The sequence below is a fragment of the Lissotriton helveticus genome, chromosome 8 (assembly GCF_964261635.1).
Source record: "Lissotriton helveticus chromosome 8, aLisHel1.1, whole genome shotgun sequence".
Classification (NCBI taxonomy): Eukaryota; Metazoa; Chordata; class Amphibia; order Caudata; family Salamandridae; genus Lissotriton; species Lissotriton helveticus.
Window position 1 is genome coordinate 912677092 of NC_136069.1, and position 27209 is coordinate 912704300.

At 45.0% G+C, this 27209-nt stretch overlaps 1 protein-coding gene across 1 annotated transcript in view; it reads left to right on the forward strand.

The window, feature by feature from the left end:
• Window positions 1-12995, forward strand: part of DCBLD2 (discoidin, CUB and LCCL domain containing 2) — a 526471-nt gene extending 513476 nt beyond the window's left edge. The window contains exon 15 of the mRNA XM_078657730.1: window positions 9297-12995. Coding sequence (XP_078513856.1) covers window positions 9297-9739 — 443 coding nt within the window. The 3' untranslated portion in view covers window positions 9740-12995. The remainder of the gene's footprint in view (window positions 1-9296) is intronic.
• The last annotated feature ends 14214 nt before the right edge of the window (window positions 12996-27209 follow it).

Consider the following 27209-nt stretch of genomic DNA (forward strand, 5'->3'; position numbering starts at 1 on the left):
ACAGCTGTAGGTCGATCCAAATGGGTCAAACAGATTTACGCGAGGCGTACCATCGGGTAGTTTTAGATGAGCATTCTCGTCATTTAACAGTTTTTATTACACCTGATGGTACATTTCAGTTTTGCCACATGCCATTTGGATGGGCCATGGCTGCTTTAGAAAGAAATTACTAATATGTTTAAAGATTTTTCCAATGTGGTTATATTCCAGGATGATATATTAGTGCACACTGATACAGAAGAAAAACATAATGAGGTTGTTGAACAAGTACTTGAGAGATCGCAAAGGAATGGTGTGACAGAGAAGACAAATACATAATTGCTGTGAATGACATTGAGTATTTGGGTTACATTCTTTCTAAGGATGGTGTTAAACCTAAACCCAGCATTGTGGAAGGCACCGTTAATGCTCACCATCCAGTCAACGAGGAACAATTGCGATCTTGTATTGGTCTGTGTGAATTGTGAAATTCATAAACAATTTTGCTGGTCTTACAGAATGTTTAGAAGTCTGCTAAAAAAGGAACCGATTTTATTTGGGCCTCTAACATTTTTTACTTATCAAAAAGAGCATCTTGGCAGCTCCTGCTCTTCATTCTTATGCAGGGGGTCGGACAGGGTACACACAGACAGGTGGAGGAACTATAGTATAGGGACAGGTAGATATATTAGGGTATAGATGTAAATAGCGGTACCATGGTGTAGAAAAGAGTAGAGTACTAAGATATAGGACGGGGTAATGTACTAGTGTATGGGTAGGAGACATTGTATTAGGGTAAATAGAAAGCATATGCGCTGCCCCTGTCTCTCTTCCTTTACCTCCCCCACCAGCCTTTAATTACGTTTAAGTCACTGGCATAGCTAGGGGGGTGCGGGAGGGGCGCACAGCCCCAGGCAGCACTGTTTTGGGGGCAGCGGCCGCGCGGCACTGGTGGCCCATTGCGGCCGCGGCTTTTATAATTTATTTGGGGTCACTCACTGCCTGACACTTTGTCAGTCAGTGTCCCCAGTCCCCAAATAAATTATAAAGGCCGCGGCCGCTACGGGCCACCAGTGCCACGCGCACCGAGCGGCCCCGTTTGTAGTGCAAGCAAGCTCACTTGCTTGCAACTGCTGCCGCACGCACGCTGCACGCACCGCCACCTAGTATAGCGGTGGTAGTGTGGTGCGTGCGCGAGTCGCGAATGGGTCACCGAGATCAGAAAATGCAATCTCCTGTGCAATGCCAACCTCCCGCGCACTGCCGGGCGGCATGCATGGCTGCCTCTTCTAGCGCCCTTCCCCTCGTGTGCGGTAGGAGCAGGGCCGGTCTGACGCCTTTGACTCAGCATATTGACGGCAATGAGGGAATGCTGCCAGCGATAGAGGGGGTGTTGGTATCTCCTCTGCCCCAGTCCTGCAAGACGTCCAGGTGAATCGGAGGCCAAACAACTTTTCTGTCAAGTTGAACTTCCTCTCACTCCTTCACAAACAAGGTAGGCGGGTGCGGTGAGGGGGGAGTATTATTGGACCAGGCCTGAGCAAGTCGGCTGCTGGCTGAGGATCGGCAGCATAACTTATAAGGGAGACTAGACTAGTGGGCTCCACAGCTGCCAAGGTTTTAGATTGCTGTGACATTTTCATAATTCCAGTGAAATTATGAGTGACATTTCAATGACTATGAGTGACACTTTCTCGCAAGCAAAATCAAGCATTGAAGACAGGGCAAACATATAAATATCGGCAATTGCACCCATTTGAGCAACAAAACTCTCTAAAAAGATGTTAAAACTGTGGAAGATAACCAGAAACTGAAGCATCTAGTGCCCTTCTAAGCTGACCGTACTGTTGGTCCCAGATCTGCACCACTCATTGACAGTGTGTGCTGTGCCACTGCAAACAAAAGGTTTCTGTAAATTTCAGCAAAGGGAGTTATTGTAGTAGGGTCAGATTATCTGTTGCGAAACCGGCGCAATGTGCCTGCCACTTGCGCACCTCAAGTATAGAATAACAAAATGACTGCTATAGAGAGGGGAAAAAAAGAAAAGAAGGCGATGAGGACTGTTTTCCAGATTGGGTCTCATCACGCTACTTATCACCTGTGAGAGTATCTAGGTGCTCGCGGGTGGGGGCGATGCTGCTTATGAGGGACGTTAATCGAATAACCATGTTTTTAGGCCCTTCCTGAAATCCTGGCAGTCTGTGTGTTCTCCTTTATACTGCCGGTCACAGGTGTATTCAACTGTGTAGCCTTGGACCGTGTCGTGTATGTGCATGTAACTTGCATGATCGAGGTAACTATTAGCGTCGATACTAGGTGTCTCCCGGTCCTTTTTCCCCAGCACCCCTCCCTCCATCACCCCCCTCCCCAGGGGCGGCAATCTGAGGGATAGCCCTGGGCGTCACAAGCTCTAGCTACGCCTCTGGTTTAAGTACTCCATATGAGTGCTTACTACTGGAGTTCTGTTCCTATTTCTTTTACTATAACTGCCCCACCCTCATCCTTATTCACTGTTGTTGCATCTCCTCATACTTGGAGAGCAGCAAGCAGGAGAAGTGAAATGTTTTGCACGCAGAATGTGAGCTACAGCAAAACAAACGGAGCAGTACATAAAGCCCTAATCTGAAAATATTTTAAAATGAGTGATTTTGAATACTAGGCCCCACTGCCCATGCACTCTGTGCTGTTTACTGGCAACTTTAAAACGTATTGCTAGTGTGACTAAAAGACAATCAAAAAGGACTTACACGTTTCACTGTGGTGCTCCACACCACCGTCCTGAAATGCCTTGTCAAGCATTATAGACATAGGGCCTCAGCAGTCACTCAAGCTGTCAGTGCTACCTAAAACTATTAAACTAAACTGGAGTGGCAGCTGGCAGCACGCCATGCCGTGTGCGCACTGCTCCTGCAGGCTTGGGGCTCACTCGAATGGCAGAGCTAGTAGCAGCTCGGCTGGCAGGCTGCTTGCTACAATGAATCCTCATGAAGTTTTCAGGAGATGGATTCCTGCTGCGGCTCTCAGATTGACATCACCGGCCATGTCGAAGTAGTGCCCAATGGCTACTACCGAGGTATGACAGCCCAGTCCGGTTGTGCCATAGATTTCGGCACCACAGGGACCGGATATCACGTACTGCAGTGCAGCCGGATTTAATTTAGGGGAAGCGCTAGGCTACTTTGCGGCAACTCACCATGGTTGCGCTGCCTGCATGCACCGGCCACCGTGTTGCTCAGCTAAAAGCTGCAATAAATTTGACCCCCTGCTACGCTGCGGCACATTCAATTGCCGAAAGAGGGAGGCTGGAGTGACCGTTGCAGGACTGTCACTGGACACGGCAGCCCTGGCCGAGAGGACTCGCTGTCAGGAGGTGGAAGGCAAACGGTAATTCCCGCAGTGGCTCACCGCCATGCCTGGCTCTCTGAGCCGAGTCGCTGCAAGTGAAGTTGAAGTTAGTGAGGCAGAGTGGTGCAGTGCAGCCACCCAAGTGTGTGTTTAATTATTTACAAATAAATATTCCTTCAGGCCGCGTGCGATGGGCAGCTGCCTGCATGGTCGTGTCACAGAACTCACTGTAGCTCAGAGGTTCTGTCTGCTGTGGCAAGGCTGCCGGCCGCGGCCTGGGCTGTGACCAAGTGTGTGTTTCTGGTCTCCTTACATTTGCGGTTCTCAAAACTGTCGGGGTAATTTAAACATGTTTCCATATGTTTCCCTCGTTTTCATTTTGCTCGCGAGAAAGTGTCACTCATAGTAGTTGAAATGTCACTTATTATAACACTGAAATTATGAAAATGTCACACATTGCAATCTGAAATCCTATCAGCTACGGATATGCAATGAAACCGAAATTGTCAATATTGCACTTGTTCTCCTAGAGCAACACAAATGTTATGCAGACAAAAAATACACAAAATGAATTTGCCTTATTAATGAAAATACCTTAATTTAAAATTGCTGTCAAGCATTTGAAACTGGATAGTTGGGCTTTGTTTTTTACGTGTACCTGCAGTGGGATGTGTCCTGAATCGGAAAAGTCTTTTTTTCACTTTTCAAAACGAATTGGCTGTCCAGCTAATTATAACAGAGAGGAACGTGCACTTCAGCGTAATAATGTCCTCACTTCCTCATGGCACTGCTGCCCCTCCATCTTCATCGTACTACAGCTCCTCCATCTTTATGGCACTGCTTCTCTCCTCCATGCGGTACTGCTCCCCTTCTTCATCACATCACTTCACACTCCACCTGACTCCAATCTACCCTACTCCACCCCACTGCAGTCTACCCCAATCTACTCCATCCTAATCTACCTCTCCCCAATCGACCCCATCTATCCCACTCCTATTTACTAAAAAAAACTACCCCATTACAATCTACCTCAATCCACCCCCCTGCAATCTACCCACTAACATCTACACTATTTCAGTCTACACCACTCTAATTAACTCCAATCTGCCCCACTCCAATCTAACTCAACCTACACCACTCTGATCTACCCCAATATGCCCCACTCCAATCTACCCCACTCTAAACCAATCTACCTCACCCCACTCCACCCTACTTCAATCTACCCATCCCAATCTACACCACCCAACCTACCCCAGCTACCTCACTACAATATACCCCACTGCAGTTTACCCCAAGCTGAACTACCCCCCTTCAATCTATCTCTCTACCCAATCCATCCCAGTCTACCCCACTTCAACCTATCCCCTTTCTACCCAATTCGTCTACCCGATTCCAATGTACCCCAATCTATTCCAATCCAATTTACCTCCGCCAGTCCCACTCCATCTACCACAATCTGCTCCACTTCAATATAACACAATCTATCCCCTTCCAATCTACCCAAAATACCGGACTCCAGTGTACCCCACACATCCTACCCAATCTACCCCACCCCAATTTACCTCAGTCTGCCCCAATCTACCTCAATCTCCCCAACCCAATATACCCCAACCTACCCTACTCCAATCTACCCCAATCAATCTACTACAAAGGTCTACCCCAGCCCAATCTACTACACCCTAATCTACCTTGCCGTAATGTAACCCGCTGCAGTGTACCCCAATCTACCACACCCAACCTAACTCAATCTACCCACTCTGTTTTGACCCAATCTTCCCCACTTCAGTCTAGCCCACTCAATCTACCCCACTCCAGTTTTCCCCAGTCTACACCACCCCAATCTACCCCATTACAATCTGCCCACCCTAATCGTCCCACTACTAATCAACCCCAGCCTAACCTGCTCCAGCCTACCCCACCCAATCTACCCTACCCCCCCTACAATCTACCCCACCTAACTTACTGAAGTCTACTCCACTCCAATTTACCCCTCTCCAATCTACCCCACTTCCAGTCCACCACAATCTACCACACTCCAATCTACCCCATTCCAGAGTATCCCAATCTACCCCTCTACCCAATCTACCCCACTCCAGTCTAGGTCAACCTACTCGACTTCAGTCTATCCCAGTCTTCCCCCACCCCAATCTGCCCACCCACCAATCTACTCTATTCTAGCCCACTACAATCTACCACACTCCATTCTACCCCACTCCATTCTACACCCCCAATGTACTCCAATCTGCTCCGCCCAAATCCACCACACCCAGTCTACCTCAATCCACCCCACTCCAGTTTACCCCACACCAGTCTACTCATCTACCGCTCTCGAGTTTACCCCAATCTACCCCACACCAATTTACCAAACTCCAGTGTACTCCAATCTACCCCACCCAAATTTCACGCAATTTACCCCACCTCAACCTACTCGCCAAACCTACCCTGCTCCAGTCTACCCCAATCTACCTCACTCCAATTTGCACAAACCTACCCCACTCCAATCTACCCCAATCCAATCTACTTGTATCTACCCCACTTTAAATTCTCCAATGTACCTCAACCTACCCCCACCATTCTACACTACTCTAATATACCCTACTCTGATCCACCCCCCACTAATGTACCTCGTCTGTCTACCGCACCCCAACCTCCCCCACCCCAATCTACCCCAATGTACACCAATCTACCACACTCCAGTTTACCTCACCTCAATCTATCCCAATATACCCCACCCCAATCATTCCCAGTCTAACCCATCCCACTCACTTTTAGCCATGTTGAACAGCAGCCACACAGGTATACAACATGGCTGAAAAACATTGCCAAAGCCAATTGCTCTCGCATAGTTGTGACCTATTGGCTTTGCCAATGCTTGTTCTCACTTGGTAGGGAGGACTCACTTTTATTGGTATACACAAGTATGTCAGAATTCACAGTAACCACATGTAAACAATCACACCAATCAAGCATGCCAAAAATTGCTTCATTATGTGTGTTGCACGCAACATCTGTGGATCACTGATTGAGTGATAGACTTTCCTCTCTCATTATAGGTCAGATGACTTGCGATTGCACCATACAAGCAAGCTGTCTCCAAATCTATGCATCCTAGAGTGACACATCAGCGACATACCATGATGGCAGGTTGAGATAGATGGGAGTGGTTCCTTAGTCCTGATGAATGCCCTGGACCAGCGCTGGCCACAAAGACAATAGGCAGAAATGTGTTGACAAATCACTAAGGAACTGCATTGTTCAGATTCCATTGTGCATTTGCCTTTATTGATGCGTTAGGAAGGCATCTATAAACGCTACAAAATACAGCATTCCTTCTCAATGCCTCACATACATTACAGTGGTGCATACCTCACACCCCTCGTAGAAGTTCCAGGAGGAGCCACAGTGTTCACCTGATACTGGGAGAAAGGGCTGCAAGTAATTTTCTCGACATGAAGGGTACTCGCCAGAACAAATTTTCCATTGTGTGAATACCATTAATTGGGAAGGATTCTCAACAATGTGTCATTAAGTATGTTTTTCTCCAAAAGCACATTCAACCGGTTGAAATGAATCTGGAAAGCCTGTAAACTGCTATCCTGCTTCTGTATCAGCAGAGCAGATAATGGGTTTTACTGTCTCCAGCAGCTCAATTTTTTATTGAGGGATGTGGCACAAACTTTTTGTGCCTTGTCATTGTTTGCGCTCGGCGCACATGTTAAAAGGTGCGCCGGGCGCAAACAATGACAATGGTCCCTATTATGATGTATGCGCTGACCCAGGGCAGCCACAAACTTGCAAAAAACACAGAGCAGCTGTTCCATGTTTTTACAGTGCAAGCGGCAACCGCCTGCATGTTTAAAGGGGAATAGGGTTCCCGCCTGCAAGGAGATGTCTGAGGGGTCCATAGTACCCCCATTAACCCCTGCAGAGGGCTGCTCTCAGTAGGCGCACTCTGAGGGTCTAAGAAAGGGTTTTTAGTAGGTTATAGAAAAGGGCGCACAGCTGGGTATTGACACAGTATTAATTCGTAGGTCTTAGTAGAATGTGAGGTGCAACATTGGGTGAGGGGATAAGCCCTATAACCCCTCAATGTAGTGTCAGTCAAGACTGACACTGTATACAGTAACTTTCAAGAACCTATGCACACTCTAATCAATTAACAAAACTGTCAGTGTAGACATGTTAGGACAATAGGAGACAAAGCGTTAGATTGCAAACAAGTAATACGTTTTCTTGGAATCAGTCTTGAGAAAGGGTGTTTTTAATTTTCAAGAGACCCAGCCGACACGTGTTTTGTCGCGTCTGGGACAATCTTCCCGCGACTCCTCAGGGCTATGGCGAAATGTAGTATTGTGTGGAGAGTCGCTCCATAGGTGATACTTCCGACCCGACAGGGCCCAGGACTGTTGAGCAATGGAAATGGTGAATGGAGGAATTCTATCAAGTTAATCTTCGTAGTGACCTCACCCGACGCGCAGTACGGAGAGCAGATGTCGGATGTACCCGTCTGATATATTAAGGTTTACTACCTCTGATTTCAATTTACCGATCCTACAATCAGAAAACCCGTAGAGACACTCTGATTTAATAACTTCAAATCGTCGACATCAATACTTCCCAACGTGTTTGGAGTATCCCATGTTACATTCGCTCTCCTCACTTTATCTCGCACTACGAAGATTAACTTGATAGAATTCCTCCATTCACCGTTTCCATTGCTTAACAGTCCTGGGCCCTGTCGGGTCGGAAGTATCACCGACGGAGCGACTCTCCACATGATAATACATTTTGCCATAGCCCTGAGGAGTCGCAGGAAGTTTGTCCCAGACGCGACGAAACACGTGTCGGCTGGTTCTCTTGAACATTAAAAACACCCTTTCTCAAGACTGCAAACAAGTAATAAGTTTTCTTGGAATTAATCTAACGCTTTGTCTCCTATTGTCCTAAAATGTCTACACTGACAGTTTTGTTCATTGATTAGTGTGCATGGGTTCTTGAAAGTTACTCAGTAGGTGCACTGACAGTGTGCCAGCTTTTGAATGGTGCACTGTCAGTGCGCCTCCTGGCGGCTTCTTTGACTCTGCGCCCGCGTCTGTAATATGGCGCGAGTGCAGTGTTGAAGGAATTCCCTCATTAGCTTAGGGCATGCCCCTATGCAAATGAGAAAACACCCGCTGAAGGTAGCGATGGCACTTTAAGTGTGCCAGCGATATCGGTACTAATGAAGGGGAAGCACAAGCATCTGTGCCCCCTTCTATAATACCAAAGTGCCCCAGGGCGTGCAAAGTGGGTGCAAACACACGTTGTGCCCCCGGGGCACTTATTGTAATACAGCCCTGGAAGGGGACATCTAAAGTAGTCTCGTCCTAGGATTTAAGGATGTGTCCGTGTCGACACATTTGAAACTTCATTAGCCTCATGAGTCACCCCAACAAAACACTTATCTTAAGCTCTTTTGGGATGAATAAATTAGCCATCCTATTCCATGACTCCTTCCTGATGTTTTCATTGCTGTCTCTATCCTCATTTTGCTGGTAAATGTCGCAAGGATGAAGAATCCGCAAAGAGAACAGTATCCTTAGCAATGAAGTGTTACATACCTTTGGATATGGTGGCTCCGAGCAATACAATGTTCTCTGCAGGTTGTTAACCATCCTCGCTTTCTAATCAGATCATGAGTGCTTCGGAATATCTGGGCGCTTTATGGAAAACCAAATGTGGCAGGTCCTTTAATCCACTAGTGAGTGGTTACACTCATTCTGGGACATAAGTAGTATTTGATGGCAGAAAAACATATTCCTGATTCTCATCCTCCGGGAGGTTTACTTTCGAAGACAACCTATAGGAGATAATCCGTATCAGAGTTAATTTATCTGCAGGTACATAACTTTAGTAGTCTCAATTGCTTAAACAATGTTTGAACAGTTTTTCCATGCACGTGCTTATTTAATTGTATCCATTTCTTTGCACAGAATATGCGCAACCTCTCGTCGGAGGAGTGGTAAGCACGCTCCATCAGCGGTCCACGTTCAAACCAGCCGATGGAAAGGATGCGGCTTACGCAGACCTGGATCCCTACAACTCGCCACAGGATGAAATCTACCACGAGTATGCGGAACCACTGCCTGCCAATGGACCAGAGTACGCCACCCCCATCATTGTGGACATGTCTGCTCATTCAGCTGGACCTTTGTGTATGCCGTCGACGTCAACCTTCAAGGCGCCAGGGAACCAGGCTCTGCCTTTGGTGGGAACCTTCAATAAACTTTTATCAAGGACTGACAGCTCTCCCTCCGCGCAGGCGCTCTATGACACTCCCAAAGGGACGCAGGGACCAGGTCCCGGAAGTGAAATGGTCTACCAGGTGCCTCAGAATGTGCCACAAACAGCAGAGACGAAGGGAGGGTCGTCGTAGGGCCTGCACAGGAACATTGTCTGAACCAGTTGTAAAGAACAAACCTGTCGCTCTTCCCCCCAAGAGACTGGCATTTACACTTTGCAGCTGGATTCGTTTCTGAAAATTAGTGCCAAAAGTCATTTGGCCACTGTAATGGAGGTGGGTGGAGAAAAATGTGACAACTCCAGTCTGAGAAAGTCGTTTCTTACCATTGTTTGTGAATGTTCCAACGCTTGTTGGATGCTTTTACCTTTCAGTCCTTCGGAAACCTTGCTTTATCGATCCTAACACAGATGCTTCTTGAACTTCAGAAGTATTGAATTATACATAGGCCCTGTTTACCTCGTCAAGACAACCAATGAGAATTTAACCGAAAATGATCACTATAGTTTAGTAATGTTATTTTACAGCTACTTTTCAAACCAAGTATTTTTCCAAGAAAGATTTTCTTTTTAAAAGGACCTTTTAGTCCTACTATCAAGTTCCGTAACATCATGGATGGCTTGACTGTCGCTAAGCTAGAATGCCAACGTTCTTACATTGCTTCCCTTCCCATCAAAAAGAAAGAAAATATGAATTATCCTCACCTAACCGTTGAGTATCTGTCATCGTGGCCTTTTAATAGTCAACTGAATTGGACACTGAGCATCAGCATTCATAACAATGGGACACAGCCCTGATTCTCTCCTGACCGGCCTCCCTGCCCACAAGAGCGAGCCTCTCTGTGCTCATTATAAAGATAAAATGCACCATTCAACATAGTGACTTCATTACCAACTTCCGTAATAAAAGGGCTTTTATTTGTGTATAGGAGCGAAGTTAATAACTGATAACTAGCTTGACTCATTACTCCGCAGTATTAATTTTTATTGTTGAATGAGTCATTTCATGCATTAGGTTTAATAATTAATAGCACCGCTATTCTAGATTTACCATGCGGTCCCTGGGCAAGATTGAGCTTTTTAATCCTGTGCTCGCCGATTTATGGTACTTAATTCAGGGCTAGGCTGTCCTGCCAATACATGGGGAAGATCCCAGTAGGCTAGAGTAGTGTGCTACCTTTGCAGCGGCATGGCCTAAAACATTCCAAAGGAAGCAGAACCCACTCTTTCATGCACATATCTGATTTTGCTGCTGCAGGGAAATAATACACCTGGGTACCTTCCCAGCCAGGCCCTACAGCGTTGGAAAATGTAACGAGTTACTTTTCAGGACTGCCTATAAAAGCAATACTTTATAGACACTATAATATTTTTTCAATTATTCTTTAAAATCATTTGGACCCGACAGCTCAAACATGAATGCAGTGAATAGTACTCAAGGGAGGTGCCAGTGTTTAAAATTAGTTAAAACCTTTTCATCCCTAGAACACCAGTGAGTTTGGATCTCTTTAGCTGAGCTTCGGTAATTGAAGGGAGCCATCGCTGATTTCAAGTCGGAGTGGCGGTAGCATCCAAGATAATATATTGCGGACCCTGTCGTGAAGACCTTCGGTCCAACCACACGCAGGACCTCTAGCCATATCCTGGTGTGCACACTAATTTAAATGGAGCCTCTTTTGCTCTGGGAAAAGTGGTTACCTGCTCAGCTAGCCATGTACCTTAGCTCTGGCAGTCGCAATTTTAGTGTTATCTTTGGCTTAAGGGTCTACGGAAAAATGCCTCAACAGGACAAGAGTAATAGCTCCCCACTCTAAGCAAAACGTAATAAATAACCTCAAAATTAAATTACAAATATTTTCTAAATTCTTAAATATTCTTAGACTCCTTCCACTGCAGTATAGTCCGAGTTGTTGGACTTTTCAGAGCTAAAGTAAAGTATGAAACAGTACAATTTGCTTTTTTTTACGCTTAGATATGTGTATTTTTATATAAGCAGTTTCACCACAACGGCTTGTTTATATAGCACCGTCAGAATTAATTTATATTATTTTATTGCAGAATGTCTTAAGAACGTTCTTTATACTTTTCCACATAGGCATGATGACACTGTTAGGAATGCTGTAAAACATACAAATGTGACATCAGTGTGTACACTGTAGCCCAGTTTTATGGACATTTAAATGTAGAGAGTTTGTGGCATTGAAATGCATATTTTATCTTGGTCATATTTTAAACACCAAAGGTTGCTAAAGCTGATATAAAAGTTATTTAATGTGCAGTTTTCTGATTTAAGACATCAAAAAAGGCAAATGTAAAAGGTCTCTATGGGACATTTAATCGACCACTAAAGCCTGTTATGTAGCCACTGAAAATCAGCAAGTGCATTGAGCTGCTGCAGCTGTTTTTGCATCATGGAAGCCTTTAGACTAGCAAAAGATGAGTTTCAACTTTACTGCTTCTCATAGTCTTGCATATAAAGAAAAATACTGTGGAGCTGTGACAGATGTTTATCGTTTTACACACAGGCACAATGCATTTATTTGAAGGAAGGACACAGCATTTATCTTCAAATGACTCATTAAGTGGATTAAGTTATCTGTGTTATGTTTGCTACATAGGTTTTCATACTGCAGTTTGGCTTTAGGCCTGCACATATCAAAGTAAAGAGAAATTAATTATTTTCTTTAAAAAAAAATGAAGACTGTCCAACGATGGGGTTTGTTGTGTTTTTTAAATAGTCAGTTCCTTATTAAATTGAGACGTGGTTAGGGACACAAAGCCATGACACGGATTTGCTGTCTGAAAATAATGAATCCAAACAAATATAATTATGCAGTAATCCGGTAAAGGTAAAAACATTATTTGAAATGATCATTCTCCGAAGGTGCGAAGTAGATTGTAGGCTTGCTCTAAAATTAATAAAATGTCATTGCCTTTGACTAGCGTTTCCCTCTATATTCACCCTTAACCTAGGACAAAGAAATGTGTGTTTGATAGGGTGAGATTAGAAAATAGGATTGTTCATGAAGGAAAAAGGAGAGGAAGCAAATACAATGGAATTAGTCCTGGAGCTGTAATACATTTGTGTTGAATAATGCATAAATATGTATATTCAGATCATAAGCACAGCCTTTTTAATTTGCAGTGGTAGTCTAAATGGTCACACTCAAATCAAGAAGTGTGTATTTCTCTTTTCCTTTGTAAATGGAGCGTGTGGATTGTATTTTCAAATTCTTAGGAACAGAAAGCCTACGTGTGATACTCTCCTTCAAAAGGAACTTGCAGTACATGCAATGACAACTTGCACTACTTTACAGATGTCTTTTATACACCAAGTTTGGGACAAATCAAGCAAACCTTACTTAAAGCTGTGCTTCTTTAAAAAGCTTGAACACTGGTCAATTACTTGAGTTAAGCAACAGGCAATGAGTCTCCTTTTTTCTGTGCCAGTTAATTCTGTGTTTAACACGTTTTGAATCATGTGTTGCTGCAAGTGATGTTGAGTGTCAAAGTATAATGTTGTTCAGTGGAAAATGGTAAGATTAATGGCACACCATGGATTTGTGCACCCAGACCTGCACTAATGTGTTGTTTAACTGTTCTATTCTCTTTCAAAGCTCTACTGGACTGCAAATGTGCATTAGTAACTGATTATTTTAAATGGACCTCGCTTTAGTGAATGACAGTACAATAAGCTGTAGCCACTCCAAAAATAAGTTTACCTTTTTCCACTTCATCCTTAAATCAAGGTCCACGTTTTGATTTGACTGGCTGTAACAGATAATCACTAAATATAGATGTGCTATCTTAGGCTATAAACGTATCTAACAGAAAAGGAAAAACAAACTTAAAAAAATAGATTCCTTTTGACCATTTTATTTGTTTTTTGGGGGGGTTTTAGAGTACAGCCGTGTTCCATAAGGTGTATATTTCGGAGCAGCGCTGAATTTGGAGATAGCCTTTAGTTACTTTTACAGTGTATCGGAACTCTTTCCCATTCCAAAGTTGTAGAAATTGTTCAAATTATATCAGCTAGTGTATGTGTTTCTCCATGTGTTTTGAATCTCCTCCTGTGCATGCCCCAAGGTTCCTTTTTTCTGTTCATTAGTTAAAACTTGAACCTGCTTCACAACCTGTTTTTCCAAGTCTGCACCTCAATTGCTTTTTTCTATTTAATAGTTTTTACAAGCATAGCCCCCTTTGGCCCACACAGAGGTATAAGTAATACATTGTTTGGCCCTGTATACTACAGTGCACTAAATGCTATGGGCAGTATTTAGAATGCAATTTTCTGCAGCTTACTAGCATAATGTTTGTCGCACATCCTCATGAAACATTTTTCCAGGGAGCTAGTTTGTGTACTGCATCAAAGTTACCTTGGAGGCCTTCCACAAGCTCCACTAAGAAATGCACTGTAACAGTAAGCAATATCAATAGGAGGGGTATTTGGCTTAATCAGTCAGGTGTGGTACTGTGGTCTGCAAACAAGGGTCTGACAACATAGTGGTTTTAACTTTGCTGCTTATTTTTTAAGAACCGTGGTAAGATCCCTTTATCCAAAGTGAAATCCAACTTAGCTGTACACCCAATTATTGGATCATACTGTGTGGGTGAGATTTGTTCCTCTAAGGACCACAATAAAACCACACCAAACCTTTTGCAGCCTCTTGACAACGTCTAGTTTTTCTAGTGCACGGGGGGGATGCTTGTGCATACCATTTATTCAAGTTGGAGCCACTCCTAGTATTAGAAGATGTCCACAACAAAAGCACCATGGAGAGAAACCTTTCATCTGGCAGTTGTCAGCAAAGATGTACGTTTTGATATTAGGCAGATCAAGTTTTTCCCAAGTTTCTTAAAAAGGTTTATTTCCCATTTACAGACAAAATGTAAATGCACATGAAGGTTACACCTCTTTTGCAGACTTCACATCACAGCAACAAAAAGGGAGGTATACAAACAACCATCTGTGTCTCGAAGCTTCAGAGTTTTCTGGCATCAGAACTGAGTCATACAAGACTCTTTGATATCAGGGACAATTTCAGGAGCCTCAAGCCAAGGATCTTTTTCTGGGTTTGTGTCCAGATTTTGCCATCTCCAGCCCAAGTATTATCTAAAAGCTCCTCCGCGGCGGTTTTTGGCTCAAATAATGATTGTTGTTCAAGACACCGCCAGGCAAGGCTCTCCGCGGCGCCAATTTTATTAACTTGTTGACGATGCTAATTGGAATTCATTTCCACATAAAAAATCTGGATAGCTACTAGTTTCCTTAAAAGATGCCTGCCAAAGGAGTTAATGCAAGATCCTGCCTATTGATAACGATGTTACCTGATGGTGCTCACCGAAAGGTTTTTGGGTCGTAGCGAATCTGATGCCAGTCATTCATCTGTATCCTCAAACCTTGGCAACTACCTATTCAGATTCTCCTCTCTAGAACGGTCCCTCTCAAACCTTTAACACATTATCCCTTGTAGTTGAGCCATGGTTAGAGATTAGAGTTCATCAATTTGATAATGAATTTCAGAACGGGTAGGACATTTCTTCCTTGTGATATCTTTTGTGATCAAAGTCTCTCGGTCCTCCAACACCAATTTCTTCGTGTTTTGTAATTCCAGGGCTCTGGTAGGCACAGACCAAGAGTTAAAACATTGAAGATCTAGAATCAGAAGCTATATTCCAGATAGTAAAATCTTGCTTCCATATCAAATAATCAATTATCTTAGACTATAAAAATAAAACATCTGTAATGCATACAGGGGATTAAGACCACTGGGTTCTAACCAAGTCTGCCAATTTCATCTTGCTTTTGTAGCAAGGTCAGCATTAAATAGTCACAAGCTGAGTTATTGCTTTCTCTGAAATTTCTCGTGAGAGAGATGCGGAGAAAAATATTTGTCTGGAGTGCAGCTTCCATGCATCAGCCAGGAAAACTAGTGAGTTCTGAGCCCATCCAACTGCTAAGCCACATACCGTTTTTCGCTTCACAATAGTGATATTTGCTCTCTTCCATTTCCAGAGTTCTCGTATATTGCCATCCTAATTGTTATGCACTCATGCTGGTGGTCATCTTTTTGCTCCAGTCTGGTATCCCAGCCCTCACTTGATGTAAGACATGTTTCATGTTCTCTGCAGCTTTTTGTCACAGATCGTAGTTCACTAGGGAACCCCTTTTACATATTTATTGCTAACATTTGTATTTTTTTGTGATCGCAGAAGACTCACTTAAATAGGGAATCCATGTGCGCTCCATAAGGAAAACAGTCTTTTTCCAAAGATAATTTCTATTGAATGCTTCATCCATGGCTGATGCAAAATATGCTCATGGTGCACTCCTTGGCGTGTTGATTTGAAGCCTGACTTCTCACTATGCTGCCTTCGCCTTCAGATATCCTCTGATAAACTGTATTCATGCGTTAGGAATAATAGAGAGCTCTACATAAGTGTCTCATGTAATCCTAGTACACAGGGTGCAGGTGTTTCTAGCCACGTTTTGTCATTATGGTCTACCTAGCATCATCATTTTGGAACTGAAAAGCGGGGAAAGACTGCATTGAGGAATGGCAAGTAAAACACTTCTTTATTTTGTTAATTTTTATGGAACAGTGAAATACTTTTTTCTATATTTAACTAAATACCATTGGAGTCAAGATAAGGGAGGGCTAGCTTTGACCGTGCTTGAAGCCCACTTGTTCACTTTTTGCACTTTGTGTTTCACAAATTGGGGTATTGTTCTTTGAGACCGGTGGACTGCACACATGTTTTTGTTTTTTAAAAGCTTCTTTATATAGAGTGGTTGTGTGCAAAATGTTCTTTTTATACATGGAAGAGAAAGAGTGCTTCGTGTTACCTAAAATCCTTACACACCATGTATGTCTGGTGAGCTGACAAATAAGGCAGTGGTTATAAATGTTTTTATTAGTTTTTTAATAAATCAAGTGTTGGTCTAAAACCAAAAGTTATGTTTGAGCTTCCTGCAAGGTTCAGGTTTAGAGAAAGCAATTGTAAGTTGTGTTTGAACTGCATGGGCAGTGTTACGACTATAATTTTGACACCACGCTGTTTGCCTAGTGCTGAAATAAAATTTGCAATGCTTTGTAAGAGGTAAGAATGTTTAAAACAATTTGTATGTTGGGTATAGTTAGTAGATCATGTTGGTAAAACTCTGTATGTATAAATATGTACATTTTTACATGCAATCTAAATTATGTGGACGGTTGACAGAACATTTCATTTTCTTTGTTGGATGTGAAAAAGCCTTGGGCATCTATGTTTTTGCAGAATGTAGTTTTCTCTTACCTTGATATGTACTGTAGACACTATGTATTTGTATATTTTGCTAGAACTAGGATGTATAAAGAGTGAAAAGATGTTTTATGTTTATAAATGTGTTAAATAAATTGTTTACAAAATAGGTTTTGCTTGAATGTATTGTAAGACGCTAAGCATGGAGCTTTTTTATGGAACAATTCTGTTTTTAAAGCCTGGCAAGTACAGTACACCGCTGTTCACCTACAACCAATGGCCGGCAATAGTAAGGAATATATATAGAACATATAATACAGCTGTTTGCCTACAACCCTTTGCATCGGCAGCGTAAATCAGGCAGTTTGGATAAGAAAAACAACCCATCAAGCAATGCCCTCCCTCCGTCATTCAGCATTATATGATCAGTGGCGTGGGCCTCATGGTCTGATACATAAAAGGCAAGGTAAGTAAGTAAGTAAGTAAGCTTTATTGTATTAGGTTAATTAAAACCATTACAAAAATACATTTGGAAACACATGTCCACAGATAAAAATTTTAAGAGGAAGTTTTAAAAACCAGAATATATAGTTATAAAAATTGTTGTGCTAAAACAGTGTTATATAGGGGGAAGCATGGTTCATGCGTCAAGTCTTGGCCATGGTTCCTATAGTCGGGTCTGGGCCAGGTTCATGGCTTGTTAGTTTCTGCTCAGCTAGTTTCAGGAATTTCACCAGCTTCCCATTTAATGGCGGAAGACCTGGATCGAAACAAGCAAGAACTGCTTGCCTGCGTGTGCGGATTCTTTGTTCATTAAAGGCGATTTTTAGCAGGGCAACTCTTTCTTCTTTCAGCCTTGGGCAGGTGCATAGTAGATGTTCAAGGTCCTCGTTCTCTGCGCCGCACAGCCTGCCTTTTGACCCACAGTTCCTTCTCAGCCAAGGTTTGAGATGAGGTATGGATGGTAAAATACCTAGCCTAAGTTTTAAAAAGGCTTCTTTAGTTTTCCTACCATACCCCAAACCGAAGTATGCTTGACGGCCGGATGATTTGTATGTAGACAAAGTCATCCAGGCATGGCGCCTATGGGAAAAGGTTGCTTTGTCTTCCACATGCGAGAGTCTTTTTATGCACTTGTTAACTACATGCTTGAATTGCGCATGCGATATTGCAGTTTCCCATAGTTCTTTCAGGCTTGTAACAGACAGGGACTCCTCTAAGTATGATTTGGCCGGCGATTTAGAGGAGCTACTTAAGTCTTCCCAGAGCTGGTGGTTCAGAGTGTTTTCTGGTGAGTTCTTTATTTTGTGCCAGCACTTTATATATGACCCCCTTCTTGCAAGCGTTTGGCAGGTCAGCCCAAGTTCTAACCGGATCTAGGCTTGTGAGGTGTAGGTAGGAAGGTTAAACAGAAGTCTGTAGGCCTTTGCAATGGTTGTATCCAGTAGTTTTGCATCAATACCTCTTAAAGCCTCACTGCCAAACGTAATAGATGACTCTATTTTGACTTGCGCCACACGAAGCAGTGGAAGAAGGGTGGGACCATTCAGGTTTGACTTTAGCTGTTTAAGTGTCGTAGCTATCAGCATACCTCTCCTCTTGACGGCCTCCAGTTGGTTTGACAAGCGGCCTCCTTTGTCGACCAAGATTCCAAGATATTTGTATTCTGAGCAGTTTGCGACAACCTTTGTTCCGAGGAACCAAGTGTGCTGCTTTTTTTCCCCGTTATAGACAGGACTTTGGTCTTGTCGATATTCACTTCTAGTAGGTTTGCTTCAGCATAACTGTACAGCATGTTGATAAGATTTTGGAGACCTACTTTCGTGTGGCTGACCAGAACCACATCGTCTGCATAGGATATGCTGGGCAGCGCTTTGCCCCCCAGACGTGGTGCGTGCGCGTTGCAGGCTTCTAGTGCGGGTGGTAGGTCAGCTGTGAATAAGTTGAAAAGGGTAGGCGCTAAAACGCACCCTTGCTTTAAGCCTTTTGTAGTCGCGATGCGCCTAGAGAGGTGTGTGCCATTCCCGAGCTTTATCTGGACCCACGTGTCAGTATGCAGTTCAATTAAAAGGCTTAGTAGTGGCGCGGGGATGCCCCAAGAAGCCAGTTTTCTCCAGAGGTAACCCCGGTTGACATTGTCAAATGCCGCCTTAAAGTCCACAAAGCAAAGGTGGAGAGCCTGTTTAGTCATCCTTGCCTTGTCGATAAGTAGCGAAATTGACAGCAGATTTGTTGTTGTCCCGTATCTCTGCAGAATCCCGTTTGGCTCGATGGGATTAAGTTGCGGTTTGTTGCCCATTCGCGGAGCTGGATCAGTAGGAGCCCCGCGAAGTATTTAGCCTCAATATCCAGAAGTGCTATCAGGCGGTAGTTTTTTGGCAAAGATCTGTCCCCCGCCTTATATATTGGGGATATAGTCGAGCCCCTCCATGAGGCAGGAAGACGCCCAGATCGGCTGACAGATATATAGAGAGGAGTCAGCGTTTCAGCCCAGTATTCTGGCTCCAATTTGAACAGGGCCGGGGGCATTCCGTTTGGCCCTGCTGCGCCGTCTTTTCTTCCTTTCAAGATTATTTTCCTGAGTAGAACCGCAGTGGTTCCAAAGGCTGTTTCTTCCTGAGATGTTATTATCCGGGGGGTATTGCTCTCTCGAGCAACCTGGAATTTGCTTGATATGGCGACCTGTTGGTTAAAATGTACTCCTAAGAAGGATTCCCATGACGATTTAGTTATGTGGGATGATATTCCACTGTTCATCGGGTTTAGCAGTCTGTTTATTGTGGACCAAAACTGGGCACTGTTGTTTCCCTTAGAATCATGGTGAAGTCTGGCCCAGAGATCGTCTTCGTTTGATCTCTTGACTGCCCATTTCAATTTTTTTAGGTCCGCCCGGTGCTTATGGAGCTGAGCAAGAAGAGACCCCTCCCCCGGGCTTTTCCTCAGCAGTCTTAGGGATTTATTGATCGCCTTTTTGTGGGTTTTTAAGGCTAGTTTCTGGGCGCTTGAGGTCTTCATTAGAACGCCAGAGCCAGAAGATGGAAAATGCCGTACAGTTGTCGAATATTTGTTTACAAAATCAGCCGTGAATTTTTCCCAGCCTGCTACAGGGTTGCCTAAAGGATAGTTGAGGTTGCTTAATTGAAGTTTTGCTGCTTGAAGTACCTCCGCCGTGTTTGCGACCGAGGTTTTAAATCGTTTGAGGTTTATGGTGTAACTGCCGTGTGGTTCTATTGGGTTGGGAAGAATTAAGTCCGGAAGGGCACATAAGGAGACTTCTTGAGGGCGGTGGTCGCTGTCTCCCATGTCCCCGAGTTTGAAGCCTGTCACGTGGTGAAAAAGTGGAAGAGAGACCAATGTATAGTCGATTGTAGAGGTTGCATTGCCTGAGTTGAATGAGGCCGCGGAGGGAGAATCTTCAGGGAATCTTCCATTTAGAGCCCTTAGGCCCATGTGTTCCAGGTCTTCCAGCAGCCCCTTTGGAGTCTTGGGGATCTTGCCCTGACTGATAAATGATTGGTTTGGGATGTTCCAGTGGTAAGACTGGGCTTGAGTGTCACTATTCAAGGATGACCCTAGGATACATTGGTTGAAGTCTCCGGAGAGGATTAAATTGGGTGAGGTTTGCGTGCTCATAACAAGGTGTAGGTGGTCCGTTAGGCGTTTTGTCTCTTGTTTCTTCTTTTTGGGGTTGACATAGGTGTTGATCAACTGAACATCCATCTTCTTTCCCCCAAGGTTTAATGTGATCCCAACTGTGATTATGGCCGGAGAATTGGTGGCGGTGGGTGCCTGAACGTTACCAACTGTTGAAATTTTGATATAAGTTGCTAAGCCGCCTGCCAGCCGACCGAACTTGCTTTTTCTTGTAGCCGGAGAATGGTAGCAGATGAAGCCCTCAATGTGAGCCGGCTCCTCCAGCCATGTTTCCTGGAGGAGAAGGATGTCAAATGATTTCACATAGTGCAGGAAGTCAGTGTCAGCTACTTTATCGTTAAGGCCATTTAGATTCCACGAGCAGAGTACCAGGTGTGGTGCGACAGGGCGAGTGCCTGACTCCGTTGGATTTCCTCGTCAATAAGGGTGGCTTGGTGTATTGCATATTCTAAAGAGCCGGTGTTCGACCGTGCTATACGTGTCGGCAGACATTGAGATATTTTTAGGCCCTGTCGTTTGAACGGTTGTCGGAGATCGACCCAGTGCGCCTCTCAGCACCGACTTTGTCTTCAGAGTTGTTGTAAGTGGTTGCTGCTTAGGTCTCTCGAGCAGGGGCAGCGGGTAACCTATGTTGTGGTATAAGGCAGATTTAATCCCCCAGGTTTTAAGGAGATTTTGCTCTGCTAAGATTTTATTTGCAATACCGGGCGATATCCATGTTGCTTTTGTCGCTTCGTTACCGTTAGTCCCGTCAGTTTTAATAAATTCTATTGAAAGCAGATCGGCTGAGGATATGTTGTTTAGCGCTGGTATGGTGGTAAGCAACCGTAATAAGTTGCCTCTATTCAGTATATCGAATGGGCCCTTTGATTCGTACTCTGGAGTAAAGAGAATGATGGTAGGAATCCTATTTGGGTCATTCGGCTGGGCTTTTGACACTCGGGTATGGACTATGGGCCTGAAGTTACTATTGTCAGACTGAAATATGTTTCCTGTGAGAGTGACTCCGGAAGAGAGATTATTGGAAACTGGTACAGAAGGAACTTCAGAGACACTCGCTACGGTGGAATATAGCTGAGTTTGGATGTATGGGCGCCCTATTTCTCTCTGTTCTTGAACTCGGGTAAGGACTTGGGGCCTGAAGTTGCCGTTATCGGACTGAAATACGTTTCCTGTGAGGGTGACTCCGGAAGAGATATTATTGGAAACTGGTACAGGTGGAACTTTAGAGACACTCGCTACGGTGGAATATAGCCGAGTTTGGATGCATGGGCGCCCTGTTTCACTCTGTTCTTGAACTCGGGATTTATCGCAGTGGGTGGAGTTAGAAGCTCCATGTGCCAGGACCGAATTGTGCTTTGACTGTACCCCTTTTTGATCAAATGTTGGGAGTAATTTGACGGGGCTCGCGCAGTTCTCGTTGTCAGTGCCACGAGTTTCCGTCATATTTTGGTTTCCAGTGGTGCTGCCAGATGGATCCTTTCCGTCCTCCTGCCCAGATACCCCTATAGGAGCTACTGCGTGTGCTCCGTTTGGGGTGAGTCTGTGTTCCGTGGAGATTGATTCTTTGCTGGCATTAATTTCTAGGATTGGGTCCGGGACTTGGTGCTCCTGACTTTTTCTTGGCTTGAAGAGTGGGTAAACTTCTGACTTTCTTATAGTTATTAGTTTATTGCGGCCTTTCCTCTTTTGCTGCCGCCGCCCTTTTGCATTTAGGGGCGTCGTATTGACCTTAAGAGGTGGAGAGGAGCATATTGCCGGATGGCCCGCTGGCAGCACCTGGCAGCCCAATGGCGGCAACCCTGCAGTCTGGACTGCCCTGCTGGCTGTGGTGGACCCTCCCGTTGGTGGTGCGAGGAAGGCTGTTTCGCCGGGGTTGGTATAATGGTGCCTTCCGTTGAGCCCTTTTGGTAAACCTTCTAACAGAGAGGATACTATGTCTGGAAGAGCTGACAGTTTGTCGATGATGGGACTACAGCTACATACAAGCTTTGCCTCTTGCTGAGCTCTGCTAATTAATGAGTTTAATTGGCCAAGTTTCTAGTCTATTCGCCCAACAAAGACAGCCAGGGTGTCAAGTAGGGTCAGCTGAAGGTCCATTTTGTCAGATTGAAAGTGAAGAGTATCTACAGTTCGTTGCATGGTGTTTAACAGAATATCCCACGTATTTGCAGCGTCTGACGCTTGAGTCGTGGGAACAAACCTTTTTTGGGTTTTCACTTTGTTAGGTGTTGACGTCAGAGAAGAGTTTGGTAGAGTGGTTGAATTTAAGAAGGTGCCCTCCCGGTCATGGCCTTTTTTGGTAGGCAGGATTTTGTTGGTTGGTTCCTCCATAGACGGGGTTGGTCTAGCCAACGTTGTCGGAATGTATGAGGCAACTAGTTCAGCCCACTCCTGTGAGCCCAAGTAGGTTAGGTTGGCTGGGCCGTCGCACCCAGAGTTTGGGATAGTTACCACTTCCTCCTTCCGATGGTCGTCGGACCTCTGGACTATTGATGCATCTTCGATTGACTGTAGATGAGAAATTAAGCAGTCCTGTTGGTCCAGTAGGCTTTTATCAGTGATTTGCGATTTGTTTGGGTTTTCCAAGTTGCCGCTACAGGTCATGGAGTTCCGCAAAGAAAGCTTTGGGTTTTGACTGATTACAAGTAGGGGTGAAGTAGTCGATGTCTGTAAGGAGTCGATGTGCGTAGGAGAGGAGGATAAGTGTGGGTCGACCGTAACCCCCCTGTCGTCTGTCCGCAGGGGTGGTGGGCTACGGGTGGCCGTATTTGTGAGCTTGTCCTTGCCCCCGGGCCCGGTTGTCTTCTCTGCAAGTTGACATGATGCAGGTAGACCGTCTGGTGTGGAAGAACATTTCTCACTGCCGCTGACTTGACCCGGGGATTGATCTTTTTCCAACTCACAGGGGGATAGTGGAAGAAGAGAGTCCTGCAGGCCCAGGATTTTTCCACTGGATGAAAAGATAGTTGAGAGTGGATCCTTCAAAAAGTTGAACGATGTAATTTTTGGTTGTCGAAGGTTGGGGCGAGAGTTCCCAACCGGTGGTACTTGGTCGTTGGCCGCTCTTATTTCACCTGAAGATGTACCCCAACTCTCGCTTGTTTCATTTGCGCTGTCCTTTTTGTTGGAGATTGCTGCGGCAGCATTCTGCTTTGCCTTTGCTTTAGGCTTGTTCACGGGGTGAACCCTTTTCTTGCCTGACCTCATGTTGAATTTGGGACAAGGATGAGCCAGTAAATTCGGAAATCCACTTGGCTGTGGAGGTTTCGCTACAGAGAGCTTGTTCAGTGGCTGATTTCGCTGGGGTGGGGTGGGCTAGGTGCAGGGGTAGGGGCGCAGTCACAGAATGCCTCCTCCTCTGGATGTCTCCTCTCCCCACTGACCACGCGCCTCACGCCTCAAAAGCCCGGGCCCTAGGGCAGTTTGAACAGCAGCCGCAAGAAGTTTTGATGGATTTCAATGGATTTGCCGTAGTTGTTCCAGATACTCGAGCACCGTTCCCAGCGAGAATGCAGGGGTCAAAGGGGGACCTTTTTGCTGTTTCCCCACTTTCCTTCACCTCTTCTCCTCTTCCCACTCTTGTGGCACTGCCAGACCCTGCCCCTGGCCCCACACACACTAAAAGGCAAGGGGAAACAGCAGAGTATTTAGCATCGCCTAGTCTGTGATAGGGGGTCTCATGAAGAATCCGTAGGTAGGTGAGGCAAGTCAATTCTCTAAACTCAGAGGAAAATTGGGATAAAGGGTGCCATCTATTGGGATAGGTGGTCCTGCTCGAATCCATTGACAAGGACAGTTTCTCCATCCCCTGGATGAACTATAGCTTGTGTAACCAAGAGATATATCGGGAATCCTATTGGTACCCCAGAGTGAGAGGATCACCTGTTGTGCCACCCACAGAGCTAGTGCCATTTGTCTCCCACAGGTGGAGCGTAGATGGTAGGTCAAGGGGTTTGGGAGTCCAATAGTGTATGCTGGGTCCCTTGGGATGGAAGTGTTAAAGGCGGTGTCAGTGTCGGTTAGCACTTGGTGCCAGGACAGATTGAGTTTTGGACTATGACTTTGGAGGTGGATAAGGGTCCCGGTGTTTCCGCACCCCTGTCCGCCATCTGAGCCACCCGCATTCTACTTGTGGAGTTGCACCAGAGTCAGGTACCAATAAGAGGCAATTTTATAAGTAGTTTTGGTGCTGCCCATATTGTGTGGTGTACCATATAGAAAATATCAAATATCCTCCTATTCTTTGGTAGTAAGGGCCAAACCCAACTCTGCTTCCCAAATGTTTTTCAGACAGTGGGTGGTTCCACTCACCTAAAAATCGGAGTTGTGCGGATTGATAGTAGCAATGGAACTGCTAGTCCTCCATTGTGTTTCTGGCAGTATAGCACCTGCTGGCTAAGGCAAGGTTTTCTGCCGTCCCACACAAATTTGGTAATATCCAATTGAAGGGAGAGTAGGGTGGAGGGGTCAGCGGTAGTGTCTGAAACACATACAGTATACGCAGAAGAATGGTTATTTTAAATGCCGCTATCCAGTCTGTCCAAGAGAGGCGAAGCCGGTTTCATGTAGACCGATTCCCGCGTTTCTGGGAGGTAAGAGCAGAATAATTATAAGCTAGAGTCTTGCACAGTCTGAGCCAGCTTGATGCTTAAATAAGGTATGGAGTATTCTGCCCACTCGAAGGGAAACCTGGAGTTCAGGGCACGTTCTTCAGGAGGAATGACTAATGGGTTCAAAATCTGGGATTTTGGCAAGTTCACTTTGAAACGTGAGATCCCCTTTACGAACTGGAGTTCTCCAACCAGCGCATGAAGCAAGGACATCGGATCAGTTAGCGACAGGATAACCTCATCAGCGTAAAGTTTGTTGAGGGTCTCTTCCGTAGGGTATCCCAGGGATGGCCGGGCTATCCTTTAGTCGTTGCGCCATAGGCTCCATTTACAGAGCAAAAAGGATGGGTCACTAAGGCTCATTCTCAAGTTCGGGCCCCTCAACAAAAACATCCTGTCAGAACACTTGCATATGGTAACACTCCAGGCTGCCATTCATCTTCTACAGCATGGCGACTTCATGACTGCCCTTGATCTGAAGGATGCTTGCTTCCACATCCCCATCCACTCTGTACATTGCTGGCTCCTTCGATTTGAGGAAAGTGGTCAGCCTTATCAATTCAAGGTGCTGCCATTTGGGGTAACCACAGTTCCCTGGTTGTTCACAAAGTCTCTTGCCGTGGTAGCCCCTCTTTTCAGAAGGAACAGCGTCTTCCTTACTTAAACAACTGGCTGATCAAGAGTTCAGTGAAACAGCAGTGCCTAGCGCATACACAAGTCACAATACAGCTCTTACACAGCCTAGGCTTTACCATCAATACCACAAATTCCCATATTCAGCCCTTCCTAGAAGCTATACTCAACTCTGTCACAGGATCATACCCAAGGTCTGCAAGAGTCCAAATGTTCCAAATGCTGCTCCCTCTTTTTCAGCAAGATCGTCCGCTAACAGTCATAAAGATCATCTGCCTCCTTTGTATGATGGCCTCCTGCATTGTTATAGTACAACATGCAGGTCAAACATTGTCTGTTGTGGGAGTGCCTAGCAGCACAGTTGTCTTAAGCAGAGGGTCCTTTGGGAGGGTCTAGTGTTGACCTGGGGTCATGCTCATTCCTCTCTGCAGTAGTGGAAGGTCAACAATCTGTTGCAAGGCTGGCCCTTTCTGGACCCGGTGCCTATGACCACCACAACAGACTCCTCCTTCACTCGATGGGGGTGCACACTTACAGGAGTTGAGCATTCAAAGCATGTGGGCATCCAATCAACTGAGTAGCTGCATCAACCACTTGGAGCTCCTTGCCATCCAGTTAAGCTCCTTGCATCCAACACAAGGTAGTACTTGTCTGCACAGACAGCACAACTGCCATGATCTACCTACATAAACAGGGGACCACTCACCCTCTGCAGTTGTCCGCTCTAGCCCAGGACATTTGAGGGTTGGCAATGCATCCGAGAGTTAATCTACTGACAGACTACATAACGCGACTGAACAACGATTTTGCAACTTCCTCAGCAGGATGCAGCAACAAGTCCACGGGTCAGTACTCCACCCCCAAGTCCTACTCTCATACTTCCACTGTTGGGGGGCGAGGAGTTATAGACATAGTCCGCTTTCGCCACCACAGAAAATGCAAAATGCCCAAACTTCACCTACTGGTTCTCACAGTCCATGGGATAATGCACTGTGGATAAACTGGTCAAGGATGTTTGCCTATGCTTTTCTGCCTCTCCCACTTCTTCCAATTGTTGTTCGGAGGCTTCTGCAAACATTCCTTACCCTCATCTTAGTAGCACCAACTTGGATCAGGCAGCTCTGTTTCACCGCTCTTCTCGAACTATCTCTAATGTTATGGCCTGTCATTGTATGGTATGGCTTGTCATTGTATGGTATGGCCTGTCACTGTATAGTATGGTATGGCTTGTCATTGTATGGTATGATATGGCTTGTCATTGTATGGTATGGCATGGCATGTCGTTGTATGGTATGGTCTGTCATTGTATACTGTGGAATGGCTTGGCATTGTATAGTATAGTATAGTATAGTATTGCCTGTCAATGTATAGTGTGGTGTGCCTTGTCATTGTATGCTGTGGTATGGCATGACCTGTCATTCCATAGTATAGTATGGTAATCTTTGTTAGAATGTTTAAGCTGCA